This window comes from Pelodiscus sinensis, chromosome 7 (assembly GCF_052426305.1).
Source record: "Pelodiscus sinensis isolate ZL-2025 chromosome 7, ASM5242630v1, whole genome shotgun sequence".
Taxonomy (NCBI): domain Eukaryota; kingdom Metazoa; phylum Chordata; order Testudines; family Trionychidae; genus Pelodiscus; species Pelodiscus sinensis.
Window position 1 is genome coordinate 24,067,099 of NC_143058.1, and position 26,962 is coordinate 24,094,060.

General features: G+C 40.7%; 1 protein-coding gene across 4 annotated transcripts in view; it reads left to right on the plus strand.

The window, feature by feature from the left end:
• Positions 1–26,962, plus strand: part of ARHGAP15 (Rho GTPase activating protein 15) — a 497,535-nt gene that overhangs the window by 103,869 nt on the left and 366,704 nt on the right. For all 4 annotated transcript variants that reach the window (XM_075933317.2, XM_075933318.2, XM_025191035.3 and 1 more), the window contains one exon: positions 3,150–3,239. In XM_075933317.2, the coding sequence (XP_075789432.1) occupies positions 3,150–3,239 (90 nt within the window). The remainder of the gene's footprint in view (positions 1–3,149; positions 3,240–26,962) is intronic.

Sequence of the window (26,962 nt, forward strand, 5' to 3'; positions counted from 1 at the left end):
CTCTTTGTACATAGATTGCTTAGAGGCTTCCAAACTATATTACCATGCACTTTTTCATAACATCCTAGAAATTTAAAGATGCAAAAGACTTAAGGTCAACCACTCCATCTCCCTGCTGAAGCAGGATTGTTCCCTGAATTTTTCATTCTTTTAAATGTCTCAAACAATGTGGCTTCTATCATTGCTTCCCTGAAGAGACTATTTGATAACCTAATACATCAGCAGAAGAAAGATAATAGACTTAAAAAAAAAGAGTTTAACAGACTTAGAGAACTGGTAGATAAGGTCCCATAGGAAGAAAATCTAAAAGGGAAAAAGAATTCTGAGAGTTTTCAAGGGTACACTATTAAAGGCACAATTGCAAGCTATGCCAATGTGAGGGAAAGATAGGCAATAATAGTAAAAGGCCAATATGGCTACTTAGCAAAGTCTTTAATCTGAAAATTAAAAAGTGCAAATATAGATTAATTGCTAAGGAGTACAAAAGAATAGCACAAGCATATAGGAAAGTCAGAAAGGCTAATGCACAATATGAGCTACGCTAGTAAGGGACATAAATGTCAGTAAGAAGAGGGTTTTTAATACATAAGGAGGAAAAGAAAGACAAAGGAAAGTGTAAGTCCTCAACTTCATGGGAAAAGGGAGTTAATAAGTAGTGACATCAGGATAGCTCAGGTGCCTACTGCCTATTTTGCTTCGGTCTTCACTAATGAGCTTAACTATAACTAGCTACTCAACCCAATATTAACAACACTGAGGGTATGTCTACACTACAGAGGTTTTTTTTAAGAAAAATGGCTGTTCTTCAGAAAAAACGTCTGTTTTTCAGAAAAAAGTCAAGTAAGTTCACACTGCAATCACGTTTTTTTTTTTTTAAAGAAAATTGAAATAACAGAGGGGATTTTCTGACATTGGTAAACCTCTTTCTATGAGGAAGAAGCCTTTTTCCAAAAGAGCTCTTTTGGAAAAAAGCATGCATGGACAGGGAAGAAGGAGGTCTTTTGAAAGAAGAAGAAAGAGGAAAAAATGCAGGTGCTCTAGTGTCCACTCCATCCATAGTAATCACAGCTTAAATGTGAGATAGCATCCATTCAGTGTGGATGCTTCTTTCAAAAAAGCAGATCACTTTTTTGATGAGCTTTGGCAATGTGCAGGCACTATTTCAGGGTATGGCTACACTAGCCACCCTAGTTCGAACTAGGGTGGCTAATGTAGTCATTCGAACTTGTAAATGAAGCCCGGGATTTAAATATCCTGGGCTTCATTTGCATGTTCCTGGGCACTGCCATTTTTAAATGCCTGGTAGTTCGAACTACCTGCCCACGGCTACACGCGGCTCAGGCTAGGTAGTTCGAATTAACACTCTTAATTCGAACTACCGTTACTCCTCATTGAAGATCTCTTCTGGAAAAGCTTCTTCTGAAAGAAGCCTGCAATCTAGACATAGCCTGAGGATAGAACGCAAGCCAACTAGGGAAAGAACAAATTATTGAACAGTTAGCTAATTTAAATGTATTTAATTTGCAGGGCCTGATGACATTAATCTGAGCAGGCTTAAGGAACTAGCTGAAGTAATTATGAAACCTTAAGCAATTATGTTTGATAACTCTAGAAGGAAGGGTGAGGACCCAGAGTACCGAAAAAGGGCAGACATAGTAGCGATTTTTTTAAAAGGGGTGACAAAAAAGATGAATTGCAGAGCAGCCGGCTTTACTTCAATACCTAGAAAAATATAGGAACAAATTAAACAATGATTTTGAAGCATGTGGAGGATAATAGGGTTACAAAGAAAAGACATCATGGATTTGTTAAAAAAAAAAAAGTCAAACCAACCCAACCTAATTGTCTTATTTGACAGGTCTGTTAGCCTAATGGATAAGAGGGAAGCAATAAGAATGATAATTGTTGATTTTAGTAAGGTTTTGTCACAGTTGCACATGACTAGTTCTCAATTTGTGTATCTTTTTTTCTGGAAGAACTGTGTAATCTAGACACAGCCACAGTAGTAGTATGGTTTGGCAAATGAGGAGTATAACTCCAGTCCTGAAAAGCACTAGGTTCTATGACTGCAAACCATTTGACTAGGATTTTTCACTATGCTTGTCTCAGCACAACACATCCCTATTTTTTTTTTTTTTTTTTTTAGCAAATTCAAAACAATCCTTGGAGATGTGTGTTTTTAAGCCATTGTTAACAACATCAGGGAAATTTTAGTGAGTATCCTGTGCAGCCCAATAGTGTGATTGTACTGGAATCACCACAATGCCTGCTGCTATTTAGTTTTATTTACAACTGATAGCACCCTTAAAGTTAAGGTGGTTTAAAATGGCAATATGGCTTAGTGGATAGAACACTGGAATGGAATTCAGGAAAGACGAGTCTTGTTCCCATTTCTATCTCTTCCCATATCTGTGCATCTGTTTCTCTGAAAAGTCAAGATGATGTTGCCTTCTTTGTGAAGTGCTTTGAGATCCACTGATGGTAAACTAGTATTAAAAAATGAGGGACAGAAACAATGAGTCAAAGTGACCATTAAGATCACTCAGTTATTACTCTGCTCAAATGCAGGAGGAACTGTATGGAATTTTTAAAAAAAAATTGTAGTCTTGATATGTAGTGGCGTATAAGGTGTTGAACACTCATGAGAGTGTACTTAGTGCACCTCCAGCCCTTTGACTTTGTGTTATTTATGGATGTGGGCATCTCATGAGATTGAGACACCACATCTTCCCCCTCCCTAACTTGCTCAACTTACTGTGGAGCTGAGGTACTCATTCTTCTACAGTCTCATTTCTTTCCACGTGTATCAATCAGAACTAATGATTAATCTATTCTACACAAGCATTTTTCAGGTTCAGCAAGAAAGCATTAAATCTCTAATAATTTTATTTTTAATTAGGAAATAGCTTAATGAAACATCACATGTGTGTGCAGATGTACACACATGTAATTCCCATTGAGATCTCTGAAAAAAGGACTACATGCTATAGTAACAGGGAAGAGGGAGCTGTGATAGGCCCTACAGCATAGTGCTAGCAGCAATACTACAATTATCTGCTAGTTGAAATTGATCCACTCTCTTTCTCTCTGGTAACAGTCCCCATTTCTGTACACTCAATTTTAACTTCACATTTAATTTTCATTTGCAGAAAGCAGGGTATAAACCAGAATGGGTGGATTTGTGTGGAGCTCATATTGAATGGACTAAAGAGAAATCTAGTAGAAAGAATGTCTTTCAGGTAAGAAACTATTTGTTCATTCCATTCTCCCTTTAAGGTGAAGAGCTAGGTTTCATTTCCTTGTTTAGATATTTTAGTAACTACAGCTTCCTTTAATACAACACTTGCTTCTTAAACAAATTTAAAATCATAACATTTTATCCAGATTCAGTTTACTATTTTTTCTAGGCTAAAGAGCCCTGATGATTGACTCTACTAAAAACACTTGAAAACCTGTTGATGTATTGATTAATGTTCTATATTCAATTTGTTTTTAAAACTTAGCAGGTAATTGCTTTGGGTTTAAGCCCAGAATCCTTCACCTAAAGAACTTCCATAAACAGAACTTTCTCAAATTGCTTACTTAAGCTCTGATCCAACTGAGAGTGGTTAAGCTGTTTATTTTTATTTCTGCTCATGGCTGCAGTGACCGAGGTTCATTCCTGAGTGGGAAGGGCTGGAAGAAGAAGAACTTTGCATCCATTAGAGCCAATTCAGAAGTTTATATGTTTCTCATATGCTAATCATTTTATTTGATGGAAAACAATGTTGCTTAATTTTTTTCATCAATATGCCATTTCACTGAATGGCATGATAAATGCTTTTCAATGACAAGAAAGGCATTATTCTAGGGTTGAAATTCTAGGTTCTGGATGCTAAAAAAAAAGGTTATTATAACTGTTCCACTGTAGGGACCCAGTCCAACACCCATTGAAATAAACAGAAATGCTTTTTTTGATGTCATGGGAGCTGAATCGAGCGCTATAACGATATTTTTTCCATCCAAGTTTTTGGAATTTTACATAGGGCTTCAGAAGGGAGAATTTAACAGTGAGAAGTGTCCTTTCTTCAGTTGTTATTTATAAACAAATTTATTTTAGTAATTCAAGGAGTATACTTCTAATTCATGCCTTGGTTTACAGTAAAGTAAAGTTTATACTGTGTGACTTTGATAAATATGGTGGTCAATTAACAGTAGCTTTACAAAGGAGATGCCTCTATATTTACGTAGTGAAAGGGTAAAATTGTGTTTAATATTTTATTTCATCAACTTGATCACAACTTGAAATGCAGATCTCATCTACACAGAACAGGCACTCAAGACTTTTTTTTTGCAATACTCTCCTATTTGGTGGAAGAACAAGTGGAGAGATGAGCAAGGAGTAGTACAAGAGAAATGTAACACAAATTATTTCAGACCTCACAATAAGGCCTGAACTTTGGGTAAAGTTTAAGGTCTTATCATCCCCAAACCTATTCACGCTTCCTTGTTCTCCCGCTTAGAGGGTCATTGTCCCTTCATTCATCTCCCCTGGATCTCTCGGTCCTGCTCCCCATGCCAGCCATGAAGAGCTGTTTGTGCTGAGGAAGGTGCATCTTAGCATTTATATTTTCTGCCAGATGGAGTAAGAAACGGGCATGTTACTTAGCCAGGCTGCACGTGGCATCACTAGCAATGATTGAATTGCTTCCAAGTTAGGAGCAGGTGTGGATTCCATGTGGGAGAGAAGCTTAGTATGCTGTGTTAAGACCTTGGAGGACTGGATTATATTGGAATTTAGGTCTTTACAACAGTGTTTGAGTTCCAAAGCAGTGATGCTTCCATAAGTCAGCTTCAATGAGCTTTACTAGATTAGAAATCATCTCAAGGGATGAGCCTTTCTGCTCCTAGTCCTGCTCTATAGGCAAGACCCCTTTTTTAGAGCTAGCATAGTAGGCTTCTATGCCATCTATCCTACAGCTACTAGGATGATGGAATATAAAGTGGGGATATAACATGGCTGGCATGTGCTAAGATCAAGATTTCTTCAGATGATTCAAATTCTCTTAGGGACTGTTGCCAGCTTGCAGGTGTTAGTGCAGTCACCAGGCAGCTTTTGCTTGCAACTCTGACTGGGTAGAACAAGGAATCAGGTATTGTAACTCGCTTCCTAAAATGGGATTCGTTCCCCACCTACCAGCTCTGGGTGGAATAGATCATTTGGACCCATTTTATCTAAATGTGTAAGCAGAATATTTCTGAAGGCACCTATAGGATATAAGACCACTGGAAGTTGGTAGGACATGTGCACCTCAGACCCTTACAGGCTTTTGCAACTATCCTCTTAATATCTGAGGGTATGTCTACACTACAGCACTAATTCGAACTAACTTAATTTGAATTAGTTAATTCGAACTAAGCTAATTCGAACTAGTGCATCCAGACCTAAAAACTAGTTCAAATTAGTGTTTTGCTAATTCGAACTAGCATGTCCACATTGAGTGGACCCTGAACCGAGGTTAAGGATGGCCGGAAGCAGTGCCGGCAGGGCATCAGGTTAGGACTTGGAGCATGGAGCTGCTGTCTCAGGCTAGTTGAGGGCTGTGCTTCAAGGGACCCGACCCCCACCCCGGACAGACAGTTCTCAGGGGTTCCCCGCTTGCTTGTCTAACTCGATGAGGGACAGCAAAGCAGTCCTGGCTTGGAGTGCCCTGAATACCCACACTCAGCACATCACAGCACTCGGCCCTCAGCCCGGCTGCACTTGCCGCAGGCTGCCATCCGGTGGGGGGTCAATCGGGGGGCTGCAGGAGAGCTTCCACCCCGAGGAGCCCACAGAGCCACACCAGTCCTCCCCATCGGGGGCTCGTACCCCATTCCTCCCTTACCTCCTTCCACTTACACCTCCCTAGCCCCCATTCCTGATGTACAAAAGAAAGGACCTGTGTGTTCAAAAATAGAAACTCTCTTTATTGAACAAAACTTGGGGAGACTGGGAAAAGGAGGTGGGAGGGGGGAAGAGGCAACTAAAATGATCAGGGGTTTGGAACAAGTCCCATATGAAGAGAGGCTAAAGAGACTGGGACTTCAGCTTAGAAAAGAGGAGACTGAGGGAGGATATGATAGAGGTCTATAAAAGCATGAGTGGTGTGGAGAGGGTGCATAAAGAAAAGTTCTTCATTAGTTCCCATAATAGAAGGACTAGAGGACACCAAATGAAATGAATGGGTAGCAGGCTTCAAACTAATAAAAGAAAGTTCTTCTTCACAAAGCAAATAGTCAACCTGTGGAGCTCCTTGCTGCAGGAGGCTGTGAAGGCTAGAACTAGAACAGAGTTTAAAGAGAAGTTAGATAAATTCATGGAGGTTGTGTCCATGGAGTGGTATTAGCCAGGGGGTAGAAATGGTGTCCCTGGCCTCTGTTTGTGGAAGGCTGGAGATGGATGGCACGAGACAAATGGCTTGGTCATTGTCTTCGGTCCATCCCCTCCAGGTACCTACTGTTGGCCGCTGTCAGCAGACAGGCTACTGGGCTAGATAGACCTTTGGTATGACCCAGTACGGCCATTCTTATGTTTTTATGTTCTAAGATCAGGGCTCAGGTTCGGGGTCTCACTCGACCACCTTGATTTTCATGCAAACCTGCTCCTGGGTGGCCAGGCTGGCAGCTATCCTGCCCTAGACGGCCACTTTCCTGTGTCTAGGATGGAGGTCGTGGACGTTGGAGGCTTCCCCCCAAACCTTGATGAGGTCCACGATGTCCGCACTAGACCAGGCAGGTGCCCACCTCTTGCGGTCGCAGGCAGGCTCCCGGGAGCTGCCAGCCTGGTCTTGGGAAGAGGCGGAGGGCTGGGGGGCAGCGGGTGGCTGGCTCGTGCTGTGCCAGGTGTAGGGTCTGCTGGCTGGGTGCTGGCAGGCTTGCACCTGGCACGGGCACCGTAGCCAGACTGTGCCCCTTTAAAGGCTCCGGGGCCAGTAAGGGGTCAGACGAGTTTCCCTGGTGGTTCCCAGAGTGGCCACCAGGGCAAGCTGGGGAGGGCTAGCCTCCCACTAGTTCGAATTAAGTGGCTATGCAGCCCTTAATCTGAACTACTTAATTTGAACTAGGCGTTAATCCTCGTAGAATGAGGTTTACGTAGTTCGAATTAAGCGCTCCGCTAGTTCGAATGAAGTTCGAACTAGCGGTTTGTATGTGTAGTACCTATCAAAGTTAATTCGAACTAACGTCTGTTAGTTCGAATTAACTTTGTAGTGTAGACATACCCTGACAGTGTTTTATAAAATTTGACTTTCTGAGGCTTGACAATTCATGGACACAGTGTATTGGTAGGGTGAACAACTCCACTTTGCTCTCATTCTTTAGTTCTATCTCCCTAGAAATGCCAAGCTTTGCAAACCTTACACATCAGAAGAGCTAATAGAGACCACTGAAATATTTGTATCAGCATAGAGAAAATAAGTACTCTTTAATGGTTTCAGAATAACAACTAAGTGGGAGAGAAATTAGAGATTAGAGATGGCAAGAGTTGTTTGTACCAACAATGGTGACATTTCAACTGACAGGACTGGTGCTAGATGGGTAGAAAGAGTAGAAAGGGGGAGTAAAGAAAGAGTCCAAGACAGAAGGTGGTGTATACTTGTTGCTGAATACTTCAGAAACACTCTTCATGTTTTATTCATTTAAAATATAGAGCCACCCTTTGAATCTACTTATTCATCGTTCTGTTGGAATGAAAAGAATCTGAAAGGATTTTCTGGAAAACTAAATCTAGACGGTTTGCACTACTATTTGATTACCTACATTAGATGGCCTATTTTGAAATTATCATAATAAATATGATTGCATGTACAAAAGCACAGCAACAAAGCATGGTTGGTGGGTTTTTGTTTCATTACATAGTGAACAATAAAGCATTCATTCTTGACTAAAACAGAGCAATGTTGGTTTCTGCTCACGTATTCTATCATAACTGGCTAAAAAATTCTGAGTTTGATTTACCCTGGATGCTCGGTCTAAGACCAAGCATTATAGTTCACAAACAGAAAATGACTACAGGCAGTCCCTGGGTTACATGGATCAGACTTACATCAGTTCCCTACTTACAAATGGGGTGAGGCAACACCCCCCCCCCCCAGCAGACCAGGGAGACGCGGAGCGGCTTTTCTCAGCAGACACCTCAGCTTGAGAATAAAGGACTGAGGGAAGTGAGGTGTGGGAGAATAAAACTGAGCTCTGGAGAAATGTTTGGCTAGAGTTTCCCCTACAATATGTACCAGTTCCGTCTTACATACAAATTCAACTTAAGAACAAACCTACAGTCCCTATCTTGTATGTAACCCAGGGATTGCCTGTAGTGAGATTTTTCTGTTGAAGAAAATCATACACCCAAAGTTGCAGGAAATATGGAATTTGAATTCTGACTAGGAAAAGTACACAACTTAGTAAATGTACACCACAAAGAGAAATTATACATAATTAATTAATATGGAACTTATTAACTGGGCAGAAAAATATATAACCTTTCAGCAAATGAAATTTAGGCAGGAAGCTTTGGGATTGGATTCTGATCTTGTGCACATTTACTCCACTATTTTTAACTGAGTTATTCCTTTTCTAAACTAAGGTAAGTCTGAACAGAACAAGGCCTAAGAAATCTTAAAATGCGTGCACATTATCTATTTTTATGAATTTTAAACTCCTTCTTTCATCAACTAGTGTACAGCAGTGTTCTGCAGCATAACTTACCTTTATTTGGTTGGTTGATTGATGATATGGCAGCAGTAAACAGAAGTAGTTTGAAGCAGTTTCAACAAAATCTGAGCAAACAGAGCAATTTGCAGTGAGATACTGAACTGATCTCCATGACTAACTCATGTGTTGCACTAGGTCTTCATCAGAGATGTGGTGAATAAAAGAAGGTTTATGTTCAAATCACATGCTTTAAACATTTCGGCTAAGTGCTAGTTTGCTCTTTGGTGTTTAGCCTGAAATTTAAAGCACAGAGGATTAAAAGGATTACAACATAATCTTAAATAATCCTAAGTGTCATTTACAGAGAGATGGTTGTAATAACTAAATAAAACCATTTTAAGAGATAGCAGTACAGTCAATCAGCAACTGGAACAGAAAAATATCTCGCTCACCATGTCATTCTCCTCTCTCCCCTTTACTTAGTTTAATTTTGCATTGGATAGGTACATCTTGATATGAGCTATAGCTGAAGTAAATAACAACATGATGCTTTGCAGCCTGCACTAATATAGTGAGCGATTGAGGCATTAGTAACTAGATCAGTGGAAAAATGTTCTTGATGCTCAATGTTGTGTGCTTGCGGAGAACTTTTCAAAATAAGGTTTATCCATTTCACTCATGCTTTTCCCACTCACATTTATCTCAAACCTCCCTGCATGCATTTAATATTGTGGCAAAATGTTTAGGAGGAAGTTGTGGTGTTCATTTGACCTTACAGTACTTGTGGCTCCACAATGTTAATACAAAATCCTGCAGCTTTGGAATAATTACTTTTAGTAGTGTTTCTTGTTGGTTGATTACAAAAAAAAAATCAGTATTAAAAAAGTCGCTATGCAGCATATGCATGAATTAATAAGCAACTTCATTCCCCTAATAGCTTCATTCATTTCACAAACACAGACATTATTTTATTTCATTGGTGTTTCTATTCATTTCCCAAATTCACTTGTTTATAAAGGTTTTGTTACATAAATTACAGAGACGGATGCTCAGGCTTTTGCCACAGTCTTAATGTGATATTGACTTCAATGTCAAAAGATTGCAGCTATGTCAGTTTGCTTATATTAATAAAATTCTAAAGTATAAAGCTTAAAAAACAAGGTGAGAAATGTGAAAAATACTAGAAAGCTCTGTATTTTGACTACGAATATACTTGGACCTAAACCTAATGTAACAGAGATTTCCTACAGCTAGTAAGCATATAACATGTCTGATTCTGATCTCAGTTATACTGGTATAAATCCAGAATAACTCTGTTATCTTCAGTGGAAAGTCTCATGGGGTAGCCATGTTAGTCTATATCTGCAAAAATAACAAGGAATCCTGTAGCACCTTAGAGACTAATGAAGTTATTGGGGCATAAGTTTTCATGGATAAAACCCAATTAATCTGATGAAGTGGGTTTTACCCATGAAAGCTTATGCTGTTAGTCTGTAAGGGTGTATCTAGACTACAGGGTTTTGTCGACAAAAGCAGACTTTTGTCGACAAAACTATACATGCGTCCACACTGCCTTTGAGTTATGTTGCCATAACGTCGACAGAACTCAGCAGTTTTGTCGATGTATGTAAACCTCATTCTACGAGGAATAATGCCTTTTATCGACAGAGTTCTGTCGATAGAAGGCATTATTGCATCTACACTGTCCTTTGCGTCCACACTGTTATGTCGACAAAGCGGCTTGCTTTGTCGACAGAACTGGATGTAGTCTAGATGCTCTTTGTCGACAGAAGCTTTGTCGACAGTGTCTGTCGACAAAACTTCTGTCGACAAAACCCTGTAGTCTAAACATACCCATAGGGTACATCTACACAGCAGTGTTATTTCGGGAATAATTGACATTATTCCAAAATAAATAAGAGCACTTCTACACAGCAAGCCGTTATTTCGAAATAATGTCAAGCTGTAGGACTTACTCCAACTCCTGTAACCCTCATTTCACAAGGACTAAGAGAATTCAAAGGAAGAGTATTCTTCCTTCAACTTCCTGCCGTGTAGACAGCGCCAAAGCCAAATTAAGCTATTTCAAGTTCATCTATGCAATTGACATAGCTGAAGTGGCGTAGCTTAATTTGACTTTTGCCCTGCTGTGTAGACGTGTCCTAAGGTGCCATAGGACTCTTGGTTGTTTTTGTATCTCCAGTGGAGTTACTCCATGTTTATACCAAGAACAGAATATGACCAATATACTTTCTTTTTCTGTACAATATAGGTCCTTAAACAGCCCTCATCATTAGAACCCTGAAAAACTATAGATATCCTCTTTATATCTATGTATATCAGCATCTGCAAATATGGATGTGGTTATCTATGACTAATTTTTGCAGATATGGATGCAGATGTGAATACAAATTTTGTATCCAAGCAGGGGTTTACTCATCATTATAATATCTATGTACCCTGTAGAAGTCCATTAAGTGACATGACAGATATCTGTCACATGTAGATTGTTTTCTGTCCTTCATCAGGATGAGAGTGGTTTGAATGGTAGACTATTTAGTTTTGGTAGCATTTGGGGGCTTGATATTGTTTGTTTTAAATGCCCATGCTGTTGTGTTTTTGAGTTATAGAAAGCAGTTCAAAGATTATATTTGGAATTGAAGAGGGTAAGGTTTGTGATGATCTCCAGTCCTTTTCAGAGTTCATTTCCCTGTCTCAGTTTGGCTCCCAAGAAAGATCTCTTTCTTGCATTACTTTTAGATCCACAAAAAGCTTTTGTCTGTTTCACATACAGTCAGTGCATTAACTTTTGCTGGCCTTGGATTATATAATCAGTGGCTCCGTTTTTGACACCTTTATGTTAATTTCTCCATGCAAGGGGGTTATTTATTTTTGGCTGGTTTAACTGATATCACAGGGATTCTGAATTTATCCTATTCTAATGCCGTATCTTTAAATACTTGGTAACATATAATGTTTTGACTGTGTCAGAAATTTAATAACCTGCAATAATAATGATCTGAAAAGTAATAGGAATTTAAAGCATAAGAAAAAGGCTTGGACTGGGGCTAGCAGACAGGATTCTTGACATTTATTTTCCCCCTGCCACACAGGAATGATATAAAAAACTCTCATTGGAGTCAATGAGAGTTTCTTGTATATTGCAGTGAGAGAAAAGGGTTTGCTGGATTGTATTCCCATTTCTACCATTGACTTTCAACCTCTCTCTATTGTGTTAGCCACTTAGGGTATGTCTACACTGCCACCCATAATTCGAACTAGGGTGGCTAATGTAGGCATTTGAAGTTGCAAATGAAGCCCGGGATTTAAATATCCCAGGCTTCATTTGCATCTTGCCGGGCACCGCCATTTTTAAATCCCCATTAGTGCGAACTCCGTGCCCGCAGCTACACGCGGCACGGAATAGGTAGTTCAAATTAGGCTCTCTAATTCGAACTACCGGTACACTTCGTTCCACGAGGAGAGCCTAATTCGAACTACCTACTCCATGCCGCGTGTAGCCGCAGGCACGGAGTTCGCACTAACGGGAATTTAAAAATGGCGGCGCCCGGCAAGATGCAAATGAAGCCCGGGATAGTTAAATCCCGGGCTTCATTTGCAACTTCGAATGCCTACATTAGCCACCCTCGTTCGAACTAGGGTGGCAGTGTAGACGTACCCTTTGATTCAGACAAGGACATGAAAAATCTAGTGGCTATATGAAAAGTGGGGTAGATGCCTGGAAAATTATGTGACTTAGTGCAAATTACTGCTTCACGAGTACAGCAGACACTTTGTGGAATTTGTGTGCCTGGCAGAAGTGCAAGTACTTGATCGATTGTGCAGGACTTAATCTCTGGCTGCTTTATTTTTCCATTTCCAAAATTAGTATAATATTGTATTTTACAGCGACATGTATGTAAAACACAATAAGAACTTTGGATAGCAGGTGCTTCAAAAATACAAATACTTATTGATATCAGAAATGATAGACATAATTCTCTTCTTTTACCCCTTTTACATTCCATTGACATGACTGAAGTTACTCCTGATTTACCCTGAATTGAGATTTATTGATCAATCATGTCATAATTAGGTTATTCTCTTTTTACTTAAAGGTATGTGATTATTTTCTGACATCTTTTGACACCATAAGAATCAAAGACAGAATATTCAGATACACACTTGGTCTCATCTTTTCCTTTTGCAGTAGAACATAGTTTGCCATAAAACCATACAGAAGCATATGAAAGTAATGTCCAATAGACAAGTGTTTTCACTATGTGCAGAATATTGTATTCCCAATTAACAATGAAAATCAGGATAGTTAGTAGCTGGTTAGGTAGCTGGTTTTAGGAGAACTGATCGCATCTGTACAGAATATATAATGGAGTGGGTGTGGGTGTAGTGTGTTTGTGAGGGTGTAATGAAAACATCAGGTTGAAAATCAGTTCCATTCTAAGGTGCCTACTATGAGCAAGAGCCATGCTAGGAGACAGGTGGAGAAACACTTCCTAAATTGCTGCCTTTATAATGCCCTGGTGGCCTACAGAGCAGTATGTGTATGTGAGGCATTTGTTATGCCTGGAGAAAGGATACCAGAGAAATGGACAGTGAGAAGGCAGGCTCTTTGCCTTTCTGCCTCAACCAATGAAGTGCAGACAACACAATCTGCTTCATCCATTAAGAGGTGCTGAAATTAGGGGTGCTGCTACAATACCTCCTGGTTTAAAATGGCTTCCATCATATCCAGGGTTTATAGGCTGGTTCAAAGCTATCAGCCTCTCCACTAGTACCCCCGCATCCATTACCTCTCCGGCAGATTGTGACAGAGCTTTCTGTAGCTCCTGATTTAGCACAGCTCCTTCCTGCCATCTACACTAGGTGGTGGCACCAAATGCCACTGACTCTTTCTATTTCATGACTACAAACAGCCCCACAATGCTTATTTTACCAGACTATCAGACCTTTCCACACTCAGTCAGTTTCACTGGGGTTACCAAGCATCCCATTTAGCTCTATTCTTAGAGCCTTATGTGGATAAAAAATTGGTATTTACCTCCATATCAGCAAAAATGAGCCATGGATAGCTACATCCCACATCTGCAGATGTGGATGCCAGTGGATATAAAGTGAATAGCTGCAAATTTGCAGGGTTCTAGAGACAACATTTGTATCTGCATCAGTATCTGCAAAAATGAGCTGCAGATATCCACATCTGTTTCTTCAGATGCAGAAACCTGCGGGTAGAAAGCACATAGCTACAGATTTGCAGGGCTCTACCTATGCTTTTCGTACTTACAGAAAATGACTACTGTGTCCAAACATTCGTGCATTATGCATTACATATATGAGCAGAAAATGGTTTCATTATGTCCACCATGCCCATCAAGGTACCACTATGAGAAAATGAAACAAAACTTAGGGTGCTTCTGATAGAATAGGATCACAGGCTGATAAGTGGTTGATGAAATTCAACTTTGAGACATGCAAGGTAATGAGACTGGGGCCAAAAAAATAAGGAAAGGGAATATACGCTCAGTGGTTCTGTGATACAAATCAGTGATCAAAATACGAGGGTAGTGGTGGATAAACTCTTGCATCTTTGGTCTCAGCCTAATTGCATGGAAAAGAAAACAAAGCTTTGGATTGAATACATAAGACCAGTAAAGAGAAGCTGGAATTATGTCAGTACTTTATAGATACTGAGAAATCCTCCTCCCTCCCCTCCCCCCCGCCCATTCTAGGTGCAGCATTCATCATGTTATTTCAAACAGTATATGAAAAAAATTGAATCTATCTCTCAAAGAGAAGCTGGATTGATAGCCAAGACCTGAGGATTTTATATTCATATAAAGAGTTTGGGAAACAATGTCACTATACTTTATTTATTTAAATACATAAAAATTGCTTGAAAGTTGTCTTTTAAAGTGACCCCCTTTATGAGGGCATGTAATTGCTGAGGTGTGTCTGTCTTCAAGGACATAGGTACATCTACAAAGTGCTTTTCAAAACATTATGTGATTTGCTTAACTTTTGACAGATACACTACAGTTTTCATAACTGCAGATGTTATTTGTCCATCAGAAAGAAAAATATTTATATCAAGCCACAGGCTTTTTCTGTTACAAAAATAAAATGTAACATTAGTTAATGCTTAATGTGCATGTGAAATAATTTTGTTGGAGCAGAAAAAGTAAAGAATGTAAGAGCTCAGATAGATTGTTGCAGAGTAAGAAAAGCAATACAGCATTGATTTTCACTATATACTCTGAGAGCAATCTCAGCTAGTCAGCCATAACCAACTTATGAATGTAAAGCTGTTTTTTTTTTTTACTTTTTGTCTGAATTCATTTTGGTATGTTTATATCTAAAGAGGTAACTATTGTTTCATAATTTAAATGTAAAATGGCAGTGGACGGCACAATGTTACTGCATTATTCATAAACACATTGCTGCCATCTGGTGGACACTTTGTGTATCAACATAGGCTTTCTCTGGCTTCATTTTATTGTTGCTAGGTTAACTGTTAAAAAGTAGAATATTTTCCAAGAGAGGGGTTTTATATGTTGATGTTGTTCCAATTAAACAATTTACAGAGAAAGAAAATAATTTCACCTGGCCTTGCACTTTTCTTGATGTTTTAGGGTCATCTCATATATATTAGACTTTCGATTGATCTTTGCATGGAAGGGATGTTGGTTTTTTCCCCGAGGAAATATATGACAGGTGTAACAAATAGCAGTAATTTGCAACTGATATTTGAAACAAGTTTTAAAATTCTTACAAAGGAAATAGATTCTTAACTAGCCTTGATTATACAGTTAGTTTTAGTAACATTTTTTCAAACTGAATATTACATGAGGTAATGTCTGATTTAGTGAGAAATTATTTTTATTATAAACCTGTAATGTCTAATTTATACATACAGAAATATTTTATATTTAAAAAATGAATGAGTATGGAGTATCTTCTCCTTTATAGCAATATAACAGATTATATAGGATGGTGTCTTGGTTAAACCCAGGAGCAGGCCGAGGCCGGCTGCAGCAGCTGGTGCCCCAGGTGGAACGCACAATCGGTGCCCCCTCCTGCAGGGCCATCAATGGACTGGCATCATCATCGAGCTCCCTGGGTTCCCCGTGATGTCATCATCGGGCCCCCCGGGCGGCGGCACCCTAGGCGGCGGCTGAGTCTGCCTATAGTCACGGGCCACCCCTGGTTAAACGACAGGGTGAGGCACTCTATCTGTGACCTGGGAAAAGTAATTGAAACTCTCTAGGATATGGCTTTGCTTCAGTTTGCCCAGCTGTGAAATGGGGATATTATAATTTTTTTCAGCCTCAGAGGGAAGCTGTGAGACTTGACTCAATGTTGTTTTCACAACACTTTGAGAGAAGCAAGTGAAAGGCACTGTAGAAGTAGAAGGGATGTGTATATTTCTGAGAGCAGACTTTGGTATGTTGTTTAAGTGCTTTGGGATCCTTCTGAACAAAAGCTGCTAAATTAATGTAAAATCATTATCTTTATAATTTCATTACTGCAAGTTACTACTAAAAAACCCAATGATATATACACCCAAACATTGCACATTTCTTTAATATATCAAACTTATGCAAAGCAGAGACATGAATCGCAAATGAACTCACTCAGAGATAATCAAATCTGACTTGTTTACATGTTTGGAGCTGGTATTTCTGTATTCAGCCACTACATTTTCTGAAAACTTGGCTAAGTCACTTTGCTCCATTTTTTCTGTTTCTTTTTAATGAGTGAGGCAGATATTTTGATATTGGCTGTGCAAGCACAGCCTTGGCTGTCCTCTCTTTGAAAGACAGCACTTCACATTTGCACACAAACGGGTGCCAGATTATGGTAGATAATCACATATTTTTCTGTGAGTGTTTTACATAGCAAACATCCTGCTGGAGAAAGACAGTCCTGGTAGGTGTTTCAAAGGTATTCATGGGTCAGCAGAGGGCAATTTAGTTTTAACAGAGTCACACAATGACACTCTCCATGCTCCTTTAAAAATGTACCTCTCCATTTCATATAGTGCAGCCATTTTCAAATTGTGATTCACAAACCACTAGTGGCCTGCAGAGCTATGTTTGGTGTGATAATATAAAAGCTACAGTCAGCTGCGGTGCTTGAGCTAGTTTCACTTGGCATAAAACAGCTGGAGCCCCTAGACAGACACTTTACATTAGGGAATCCTGTGGCACCTTAGAGACTAACAGATTTATTAAGGCATACATTTTTGTGGGTTTTACCCATGAAAGCTTGTGCCCTACTAAATCTGCTAGTCTGTATGGTACCAAAGGACTCCTTATTGTGTTTGCAGATGCAGATTAACACGACTACCCCTCTGAGATTTTTTTTCCATAAGGGGTCCTGGATTATGGAGCAAATTCCCTGAGTTTTTTACCCATAAAGATGCATTTCAAAACCATCTTGATTATCTTGGCTGTTTTGGGGAAAGAGGACTTGTTACAGACTTGTATTTGTGTCTAAAGCTGAACCACACAGGGCATCAGCAGTAAGGATCAAAGAGAGGACTGTAAAGCATAAAATATGAGCCTTACTGCATAAACTAAAAGACATGTGTCTCTTAGCCAAGCTGTAATAGGTTCAGCAAGCTCTAGTCTAGCCACCACTAGAGGGGGACAGAGTGCCACATTAAACCAGCCTAGATTACATATGGATGAGGATATTGATGAGTTTGGAATCTATTTCTTGTCTGTTATTTTTCTGTTTTTGAGTGAACGACAGCTGCTTTAAGTTTCTGCTATCATATTTTTAAATGGTGACAGAGGGGGACAGAACACCAGTGAGAAGTTTTTTGAGATATTATGCAATGAAAAAAACTCAAAAGTAAATAAATACATACTAATGTTAGTTGACTGATAAAGGAAGAATCAGAATATGTAAGAAAATTACTTGCAAAACCACTGTGTTAAATGCAGTGTAGACACAGGAGTAGATGCTTTTATTTTGATGAAGATTAGAAGGAATCAGAGCAAACCTTTCCCTTCACACCTTGCTCCAAAGAAGGGATAAGCCCTCCTCCTTCTCTGACCTCATCTTAAAAAATGCAGTATCCACTAACCTCTCTTTAATTTAGTTAACACTATAACAATGTTTACAAAAGAGTGACATTTCCATGATAACTTAAGTTGTTGTGGCATATGGGTATTAGATGATTTTATCACTGTGGTCCCCATGCCTCTCAATCAGCAGCTCACATGTCTGACCTTTTTATTCTTAAACCCCAACCCTGCAAATGTAACTTTATTTACATATTCATACTTAACTTCTAGTATGTGTGTAGTATCATGAAGTCAGTCTCTGCAGGTTTATGATTTAGATTGTCAGCAACAGTGCATTTTTTATACATGTGGGCAGCAGCTAGACCATTTTTAGATTCTATACAATAAGAGACAATAATCCTCTTTCTTGATCTGTATATAAATTTTCCATGAGGTGGAGACAGAGCTTAAATATTCTAGGGAGCACGTTGTCTATGATCGGCTGAGTTGGGAGTGATTTAATACTGCATTGTTCGTAGAAGAGCAGAGAAATGCTTAGTTTGTCATTTGATCAGAATTAAGCTATTTTGCCACAGATCTCATGTGGCTCATAGAGACAGGAGCAGATGGAGACTAGACTAGGTGCTGGCTAGTGAGGAAACAGGCAGAGCTGCAGTTCTGGTAGTGGATGGGCTCAATCCCACCTGTGTCTTAAGGTACCTCCCTCAGCCCATGAGAAGGAGCGACTGAGCGTAGAGTTCAAATAAAATCAGGGGTCAAGAAATGAAAAGAACACAGACTGGTGTGAGGGTCTTAAGTAGGGACACCAAGCAGAGAACCTCAGACAGCACACACTGCTCGTCAGATATGTCTAAGGAGATATAGGCCACAGGAACTCTATGATGGATGGCCACTTTGGCCAGTGCCAGGAGAAGGTTGACAAGGAGATCTCATGACTTCATGGGATCACAGATAAGGTACATAATTTAGAGGGAAAAGTGCAGCCAGAACCTCAGAATAAAGATCTGCAGGAGCCAGAAAAGAGTTGCAACCTGGCACCCATGAATTAAATGTGCACCAGGGTATCCCTTATGCTGCAAAAATGACAGGTGTAAAAACGGGTGGTGAACCATGCCAAGTATATGCCTGTGCTCACAGCTGCATGAAGGAGCCACCAATTGATATCCCTGGGGGACTGTGAGACCAAGGTGGATTATAGCCTGACCCATCAGAATTCCTCACCCTCCTTGATGGCAGTAAAGTATGGAGCATGAGCATATACAGGTTTGTGCTGGGCATAGTCTAGAAACAAACTGGTGCTGTGTTATGCAAATGGTTCTGCAAGGGAGAACTCATGGGACAAGGGCCTGATGAAAAGGTTCTGAGAGCTGATGGGCAGGCAGGGAGCACTCTCCCACAGGAGTGCTCAAGGAAGGACTGAGAGATAGGCAGTAAGTCTGCCTCACCTCCTGGAGTACACACAAGGAGGTATGAAGAGTAGAGAGCCCCATTCACTGGTCAAATAACAGGGAATCCTCCCAATCAAAGTCCAAGAAGTCTCTGATTTTGGTGGTTCCTGCCAGGACCAGCCCTTGGCTCATCAAGTGAGACTGCCTCTTGCACACCAAGTTGAGTGTTGCGTACCAGGGACTCCACAAGGAAATCTACCCCATTGCTGGCCATCACAGACCTGGTCTCTGAAACTAGTTTCCAAGTCTGGAGCAGGTCCTGGTATGCATGGCTGGAGTAGGAGCAAGAACACTCTATTGAAATTATTGGCATTGGGAATTCTCCCAGCTAGGTAGTGACATCAAGCAGACTGGACAGTCTGCTTCTCTTGAGTGTCCAGTACCTGGGTCATCTTCTGTGGACTGTCCAAATCCTGGTTGTGTGGTGTCAGGCCTATTAAAAGACCTGCAGATAATTGCCTCTGGTGACTCATTAGATTCTCTGACTCAGGGATGATGCATCAGGCTCAAGCTCAGAGGTAACTCAACATACTCTAGGACTCCCAGTTCAAATTTAAAAAAAAGACAACACTCATGCTTCAGCCCCTCTCACTGCATTATGAATAACTTGCACAAATAAGTCTGGGTATGTCTACACTACAAAGTTAATTCGAACTAACGGAGGCACTAGCGCTCCGCTAATTCGAACTAGCGGAGCGCTTAGTTCGAACTAGGTAAACCTGTGTAGCCCCTTAATTCGAACTAGTGGGAGGCTAACCCTCCCCAGCTTTCCCTGGTGGCCACTCTGGGCACCACCAGGGAAACTCGTCTGCCCCCCTCTTGGCCCCGGAGCCCTTAAAGGGGCATGGGCTGGCTACGGTGCCCATGCCAGGTGCAAGCCTGCCAGCACCCAGCTAGCAGACCCTGCACCTGGCACACCATTAGCCAGCCACCTGATGCCCCCCAGCCCTCCGCCTCTTCCCAGGACCAGGCTGGTGGCTCTCGGGAGCCTGGCCAGGACCGCAAGAGGTGGGCACCCGCTTGGTCTAGTGCAGACATCGTGGACCTCGTCCACGAACTCCACACTAGGCACAGGAAAGTGGCCGTCTAGGGCAGGAGAGCTGCCAGCCTGGCCACCCAGGAGCAAGTGTGCATGAAAATCAAGGTGGTCCACTGAGACCCCCGACCCTGAGCCCTGAGCTTAGAATGGCCGTACTGGGTCAGACCAAAGGTCCATCTAGCCCAGTGGCCTGTCTGTCAACAGCGGCCAACACTAGGTACCCTGGAGGGGATGGACCGAAGACAATGACCAAGCCATTTGTCTCGTGCCATCCCTCTCCAGCCTTCCACAAACAGAGGCCAGGGACACCATTTCTACCCCCTGGCTAATACCACTCCATGGACACAACCTCCATGAATTTATCTAACTTCTCTTTAAACTCTGTTCTAGTTCTAGCCTTCACAGCATCCTGCAGCAAGGAGTTCCACAGGTTGACTCTTTGCTTTGTGAAGAAGAACTTTCTGTTACTAGTTTGAAGCCTGCTACCCATTCCTTTCCTTTGGTGTCCTCTAGTCCTTCTATTATGGGAACTAATGGAGAACTTTTCTTTATGCACCCTCTCCACACCACTCTTGCTTTTATAGACCTCTATCATATCCCTCCTCCATCTCCTCTTCTCTAAACTGAAAAGTCCCAGTCTCCTTAGCCTCTCTTCATATGGGACCTCTTCCAAATCCCTGATCATTTTCGTTGCCCTCCCCTCTCCCACCCTCTCTCTTCCCCTCTCCCACCTCTTTTTCCCAGTCTCTCCCAGTTTTGTTCAATAAAGAGAGATTCTATTTTTGAACACACATTTTCTTTATTTTGTACATCAGGAAGGGGGGCTAGGAAAGGGTTAGTGGAAGGAGGTGAGGGAGGAATGGGGTACGCGCCCCCGATGGCGAGGACTGGGCTGGCTCTGCAGGCTTCTCGGGGTGGAAGTTCTCCTGCAGCCCCCCGATTGGCCCCTCCCCCCGGATGGCCGCCTGTGGCAAGTGCAGCCGGGCTGATGGCCGAGTGCTGTGATGTTCCGAGTGTGGACACTCAGGGCACTCCAAGCAGGACTTCTTTGCAAGCGGGGAACACCTGAGAACTGTCTGTCTGGGGTGGGGGTCGGGTCCCTTTAAGCACAGCCCTCGGCTAGCCTGAGACAGCAGCTCCATGCTCTAAGTCCTCATCTGATGCCCTGCCGGCACTGCTTCCGGCCATCCTTAACCTCTGTTCAGGGTCCACTCTGTGTGGACATGCTAGTTCAAATTAGCAAAACGCTAATTCGAACTAGTTTTTAAGTCTAGCTGCACTAATTCGAATTAGCTTAGTTCGAATTAACTAATTTGAATTAAGTTAGTTCGAATTAGCACTGTAGTGTAGACATACCCTCTGATACTTTCTAGTAGGTTGTATTGCATCCTCCACTTACGTTCTCATGTTTAAGAGCAACTCCATAGTTCATGACTGGTAAGTTAAAATGATCAATAAAGTAAGTGTCCTGGGTCATCCCAGAGAGGTTTGCCCCAGTCTAATTTAGTATTGTGTCTTACCATGTATTAAATTAATTAAGAATAGGATTATATTGTAACTTGCTTTTATATTTCATTTTGCATTAATGTGCCCTCTTTTGTGCATAGTCCACATACGGATTCCTGTGTGTAATGCAGCTTGGTGGGATACAAAGTATGGGATAGATCCTCAGTAAGGGCAATTTGACCTAACTCCAAATGAGCTGTTTTGATTTACACCAACTGAAGAGCTGTCCTACCAGTCTATTTATATTTTGGGCAGTACATATGCTTCCCAGAGACACTACTGTATAGTGTACCTAGGTTGATTAGCTTTTTTAGGCAAAGAAGAGTTTTTAGTGTAAATGAATAAGTAGGGAAAGATATACTTAATTCAGAAAAAATGTTTCCTGGTCTTTCTGGTCGAGACCCAGAATATGGCCAGGTTCTGTGTTGAGAGGCCCAAGAAAGGCAGGGAAATGACAGGGTTTATATTGAACCACCTTTGTGCATCACAGACTCTGGGCTTTCCTGGGACAGGTGTGGCCAATGTATAGCAGCTTCCTCACAGTTATCAAGGGCTGCTTCTCACCTCAGGATGACCAGAGTGCTCTGGCCATTCCTGCTCCCATGGTGGGGTGGGGGTTATGTTCCCCCACAGCACTCATTTTGGTCCTGGCCTAGTATATTCTCATTTTAAGGGTCTACACAGCAGCAGGGAGTCTGAGACCCAGGGCATGTAGAGAGGCATATGCTAACTCTGCTCAGTAAAATACAGGTGATGTTACATGCTAGCAACCCGAGTCCCAGCTTGCATGATCCTCTGGGTCCGAGCTTGAGTGACTAGCCCAAGCCTCTACCCATGCTACTGCAGCCACTCTATTTTTAGCATGCAACTCGAGCATAGCTAGTACACATCTGTCTACTTGGTGGGGAAAACATGCTCCCAAAGGGCAATGTAGGACAAGGTATACCAGCCAAGGTATCCTTGCCCTCAGGGTGTTCCTCATTTTGTACCTTTATAGCCTGTGTACAGCTGGAATGGCAGAAATGGGCTGTAGTGAAGCTGGATGTTTGTCTCTTCATCTTTTAAATGATTTGGGATCATACTTTCAACAGTTGTATTCATAAGCTGAAGTTATAGGTTATTGTGTAGTGCTAACAGAATCACCACCCAATGTCCAAGAGGAAGGCAGCATGTAGACATCAGTGTTTTCATGTGTTGGGTGGTACATTTTATCTTGATTCCAAAGGTGTCATTCTCATTTCTGATTTTTCTGGGTTCAAGCATGTGTACAGGCTTAACAATAATATAACTGTACCATTCTAATAGTGCATAACTCACTATTCCCTACTAGCAGCCGATCCCCAGAGCTGAGTCTCAGCCTGCATAGGCCTGATGAATCACCTGTTAATTAACTTTAAGCATTTGATTTCTATAATATTATAATTGAAGATCCTGGGCTGGAACTTCATTGTTAGCCCAGGCAATGTGCAACTGCATCATTTATATTGAATACCATACCTGTCCTTACAAGTTCTATCTACTTATCATAGATTCATAGAATTATAGGGTTGGAAGAGACCTCAGGAGGTCATCTAGTCCAATCCCTGTCTATGGGACCAACCCTAAGTAAATCATGCCAGCCAGGGCTTTGTCATGCCGGGACTTAAAAACCTCTAGGGACGGAGATTCTACCACCTCCTTAGATAACCCATTTCAGTGCTTCACCAAACTTGTAGTAAAATAGTTTTCCCTAATATCCAACATGGACTTATCCCACTGCAACTTGAGACCATTGCTCCTTGTTCTGCCATCTGTCACTGCTGAGAACAGCCTCTATCACCATCCCCCGACAAATCTAGTTTAAAGCCCTCTTCACTAGGTTTGCAAGCCTGCCTGTGAAGATGCTCTTCCTTCTCTTCGTTAGGTGTATCCCAACAATCCTAGCAATCCTTGTACCTGTAACAATATCCCATGGTCAAAGAAATGAAAGCCCTCTTTCCGACACCACCTGTGCAACCACACACTTACTTCCAACATTAGACGATCCCTACTTAGACCTTTTCCTTCAACAGGCAATATAGACAAGAACACCACTTGCACCTCAAATGCCTTGATCCTTCTTCCCAGCACTACACCATCTACAGTGCCAGACTTAAGGTCATCCTTGGCCTTATTGCCTTCCCAATATAGATCTGTACATTCTGGCCCTTTCATTTAATTTTTTATTCCTCCCTATTCCACTTTTTCTTCTAGTCCCTCTCTTTTCTTCTCTCCCTTTTTGAAAAGATTTCTCATTGGATATATGGTACTTGCCTTACTGGATCATAAATTTACAAAACATTTGCTTTTGGGATGACTTTCAGGCTTGGACAGCTTGAACCTCTCTAGTCTGGTATACTCTAATCTGGCAACTTCCATGCTCCAGCATGATTTTAGTTAACTAGCTGTCCACTTATCATAGATGTGGCCAAATTTCCCACGGTCCCATAAAGTTTGTTTACAGCCACCAGTCCTGGCTGTCAGTGTTTTCTGCTGTTATTTAGCTCTAATTTACCCCTAAATGCCCTCTAACATCCCAATAAGCAGTGAAAGTGTTGGTAATGCTGCTAGACAATTCTCTGGTTTGGCATTGGCCAGGCCCCGAGGGTGCTGGACTAGAGAGGTTCAACCTGTGCCTGTTTCTTTTGACTAAACTAATACATTTAAAATCCCTGCTGTTACATCCAAGAGTGCCTCTAGATGTATACTTTATAAATTTGTTATCTCTAATAAGACCCTATGGATTGTTGACCGTTCCCTTGCTGTTTTGTAGGCAGCACTTTGGAAATTAATAGTCATAGCACTAAAAAAACAGAGTACTGGACTTTTGCAAGCACATGGTGCAAATGGAGCTCAGGGTGAAAAATTACTAAGATTGGTAAGGCTCATTCAATTTTTAGTAAACTATGTATTTTCTTGAGTTTCTCCCAATTCTCCTTAGTTAACTGTGACTAAGTAAGTTATCTCAGCCCTGTCTATCCTCAAAGCCCAAAGTGTTAAATTGCAGCGCTGTCTTCAATCACTGGTTCGTTTCCCCAGCCAGGAGAGTGCTACATTAATTTTCATCGTTACAGTAGGACTGGCTGTTTCATGGCACCACTCATCTGTATTTCATTAAGTCACATTCTGTGGTGCAATGTTCCAAGTTTGGAAATACAGAAACAGTTCAAGAAATTGATTCTATTTGTTGTTTTAATTCAACAGACCTTTGATCTGAAATGTTCAAATGTGCCAGACTGTTCCACTTGAGCCACCCTTTACCATTCTTAGCATAGTAATAACCCTGTTATCAGGTTGTATGAATTAATTCCATCACATTAGGAGGAAGAAGTTACAATATCGCAACACCGTGAAACACAATATTAACTACCTTGGATAACATGCCAGTGGATTCACTAACAATACTTCATTTAAACTCCATAATTCTGTTATTTCTTCATGTTGCTTTCACTGCAAAAATGGCATAATGATAGAATAGTAAAAATGCATTTGTATGGTGCCCAGATCTGTGGGCCTCTTGGCACCTCCCAAAATAGAACTAAAAACATTGCCCAGTAAATTCCTGAAATAACAAATTGAAAGACGGGGGAAACCACTAGATAATGACTCCCCGACTTAGAGTGAGTAAAACAGCTACCCACAACTTACAAAGGAAACAAAATGGTTACTTTGATCCAATTGTTTTTACGGGATTTAAGAAAGCAAAACATGTACAGAATGACCCTATATCAGTTAAAGCATTACATACATAGTAGACTATGTAAATGGCACAATAAGGTAACAGAGAGTACAAGATATTTAACTAAGAACTGAACTCCTTGTAGAAGTACATTAGACCACACAAGGTTTTCACTTCTATCCCACTTTTCAGTTTCCGACTTAATTTCACCTATATTTATTCCTTTTCTCTTTCTTAAACCTTGGAGTAGGATTCCCTTATGTATCCAGTTTGGGTCCTTTCTAAGGAGCAAGGCTGGTTTTATTGTTAATATACTAGATTGAAATTGAAGTGGCCTATGTTCTAGTTTTACCAACTGTAGAAAGTTGTTATAGTCAGTCAAGGTGAGTGATTTAGAAATGGAATAATAATATGCATTGATGAATGCAGTTTGTGCACAATAATTGTGGTTTTTTTCTGTGTTGCTGTGTGTGTACCTGCACTGCAGTGTATATTAACAGTTTGGGCTGATAGTAGAGAAATACTGCAGATGTGAATTTAAACATGGCTTCAGACTTAAAAATCTACCTATTTAAAATTAAGTATGGGTTTATTTTTAAGAAAATAATTATAGCAATTTGAGTTAGTTATATACTATATTCATTTATACTAATTCTCATTTTGCGATTTTTGATGATAGGTGCAGTTAACAAGTTTGTTTGTACTTCTTTGAGTGTTAATTGACATAAACAAAGTTTGCATTATATCTAATCCCACTGAAGCTTGTTAAACTTAGAGATGTGCCAAATTATTTCAAAGCAGGTTGAAAAGTAAGTGAACCATTGGATCCACTGGTTCACAGATAGCATAGACAATGCATGATCTATTTGTTTGTTTTTTCAGGATTTGTTTGTGACAGAACTTTCAAATAGCAGTTTTTGAATTTTTAATATATTATTCCGTTAACATCTGTAGTTGAAAATGTTTTGTGAGCAACAGGGTTGAAAATAGGGTTGAAAGAGTTTCTGGAAAGATACAGTAATACGTCTACACTTTTACCCTAAAGTCCACTTATTCATTTTCATATATACACAACTTATTTTCATATTGATCATATTTCATGGGTACTTTTTCATTGCAGGCATTAATTGTGTTTTGAAAAAAAAATAGTTATTGTTTCATTTTCCAATGAGGCATGTTGTTAATCTTAATAATGTAATTTATAAAGTACCACTCTCTTTTGGTGAAAATACTTGAGGTTTCCTGAACAAGTCACTTAGTTTTTATTTGCCTCAGTTCTCCCTCTGTACAATGGGTATAATAAGGTACTTCCCTACCTTACAGAAGTGTTGTGAGTGCAAATAAAAACAACAAACATTGGGAAGTACTTAGCCACTATGGTACTTAGTATCTCAGCTAGGCAGAATCTGAATTATTCATTTGTGTCATAGACAATTTAAATCTAACCAACTTCAGAAGATATCCCTTTTATTTAATGGATAGGATTTTGCTTTCAGTATATATGTAAGGTGGGCCACCATTGAATCTGGAGCATTTTGGATGCTGAGCTGAT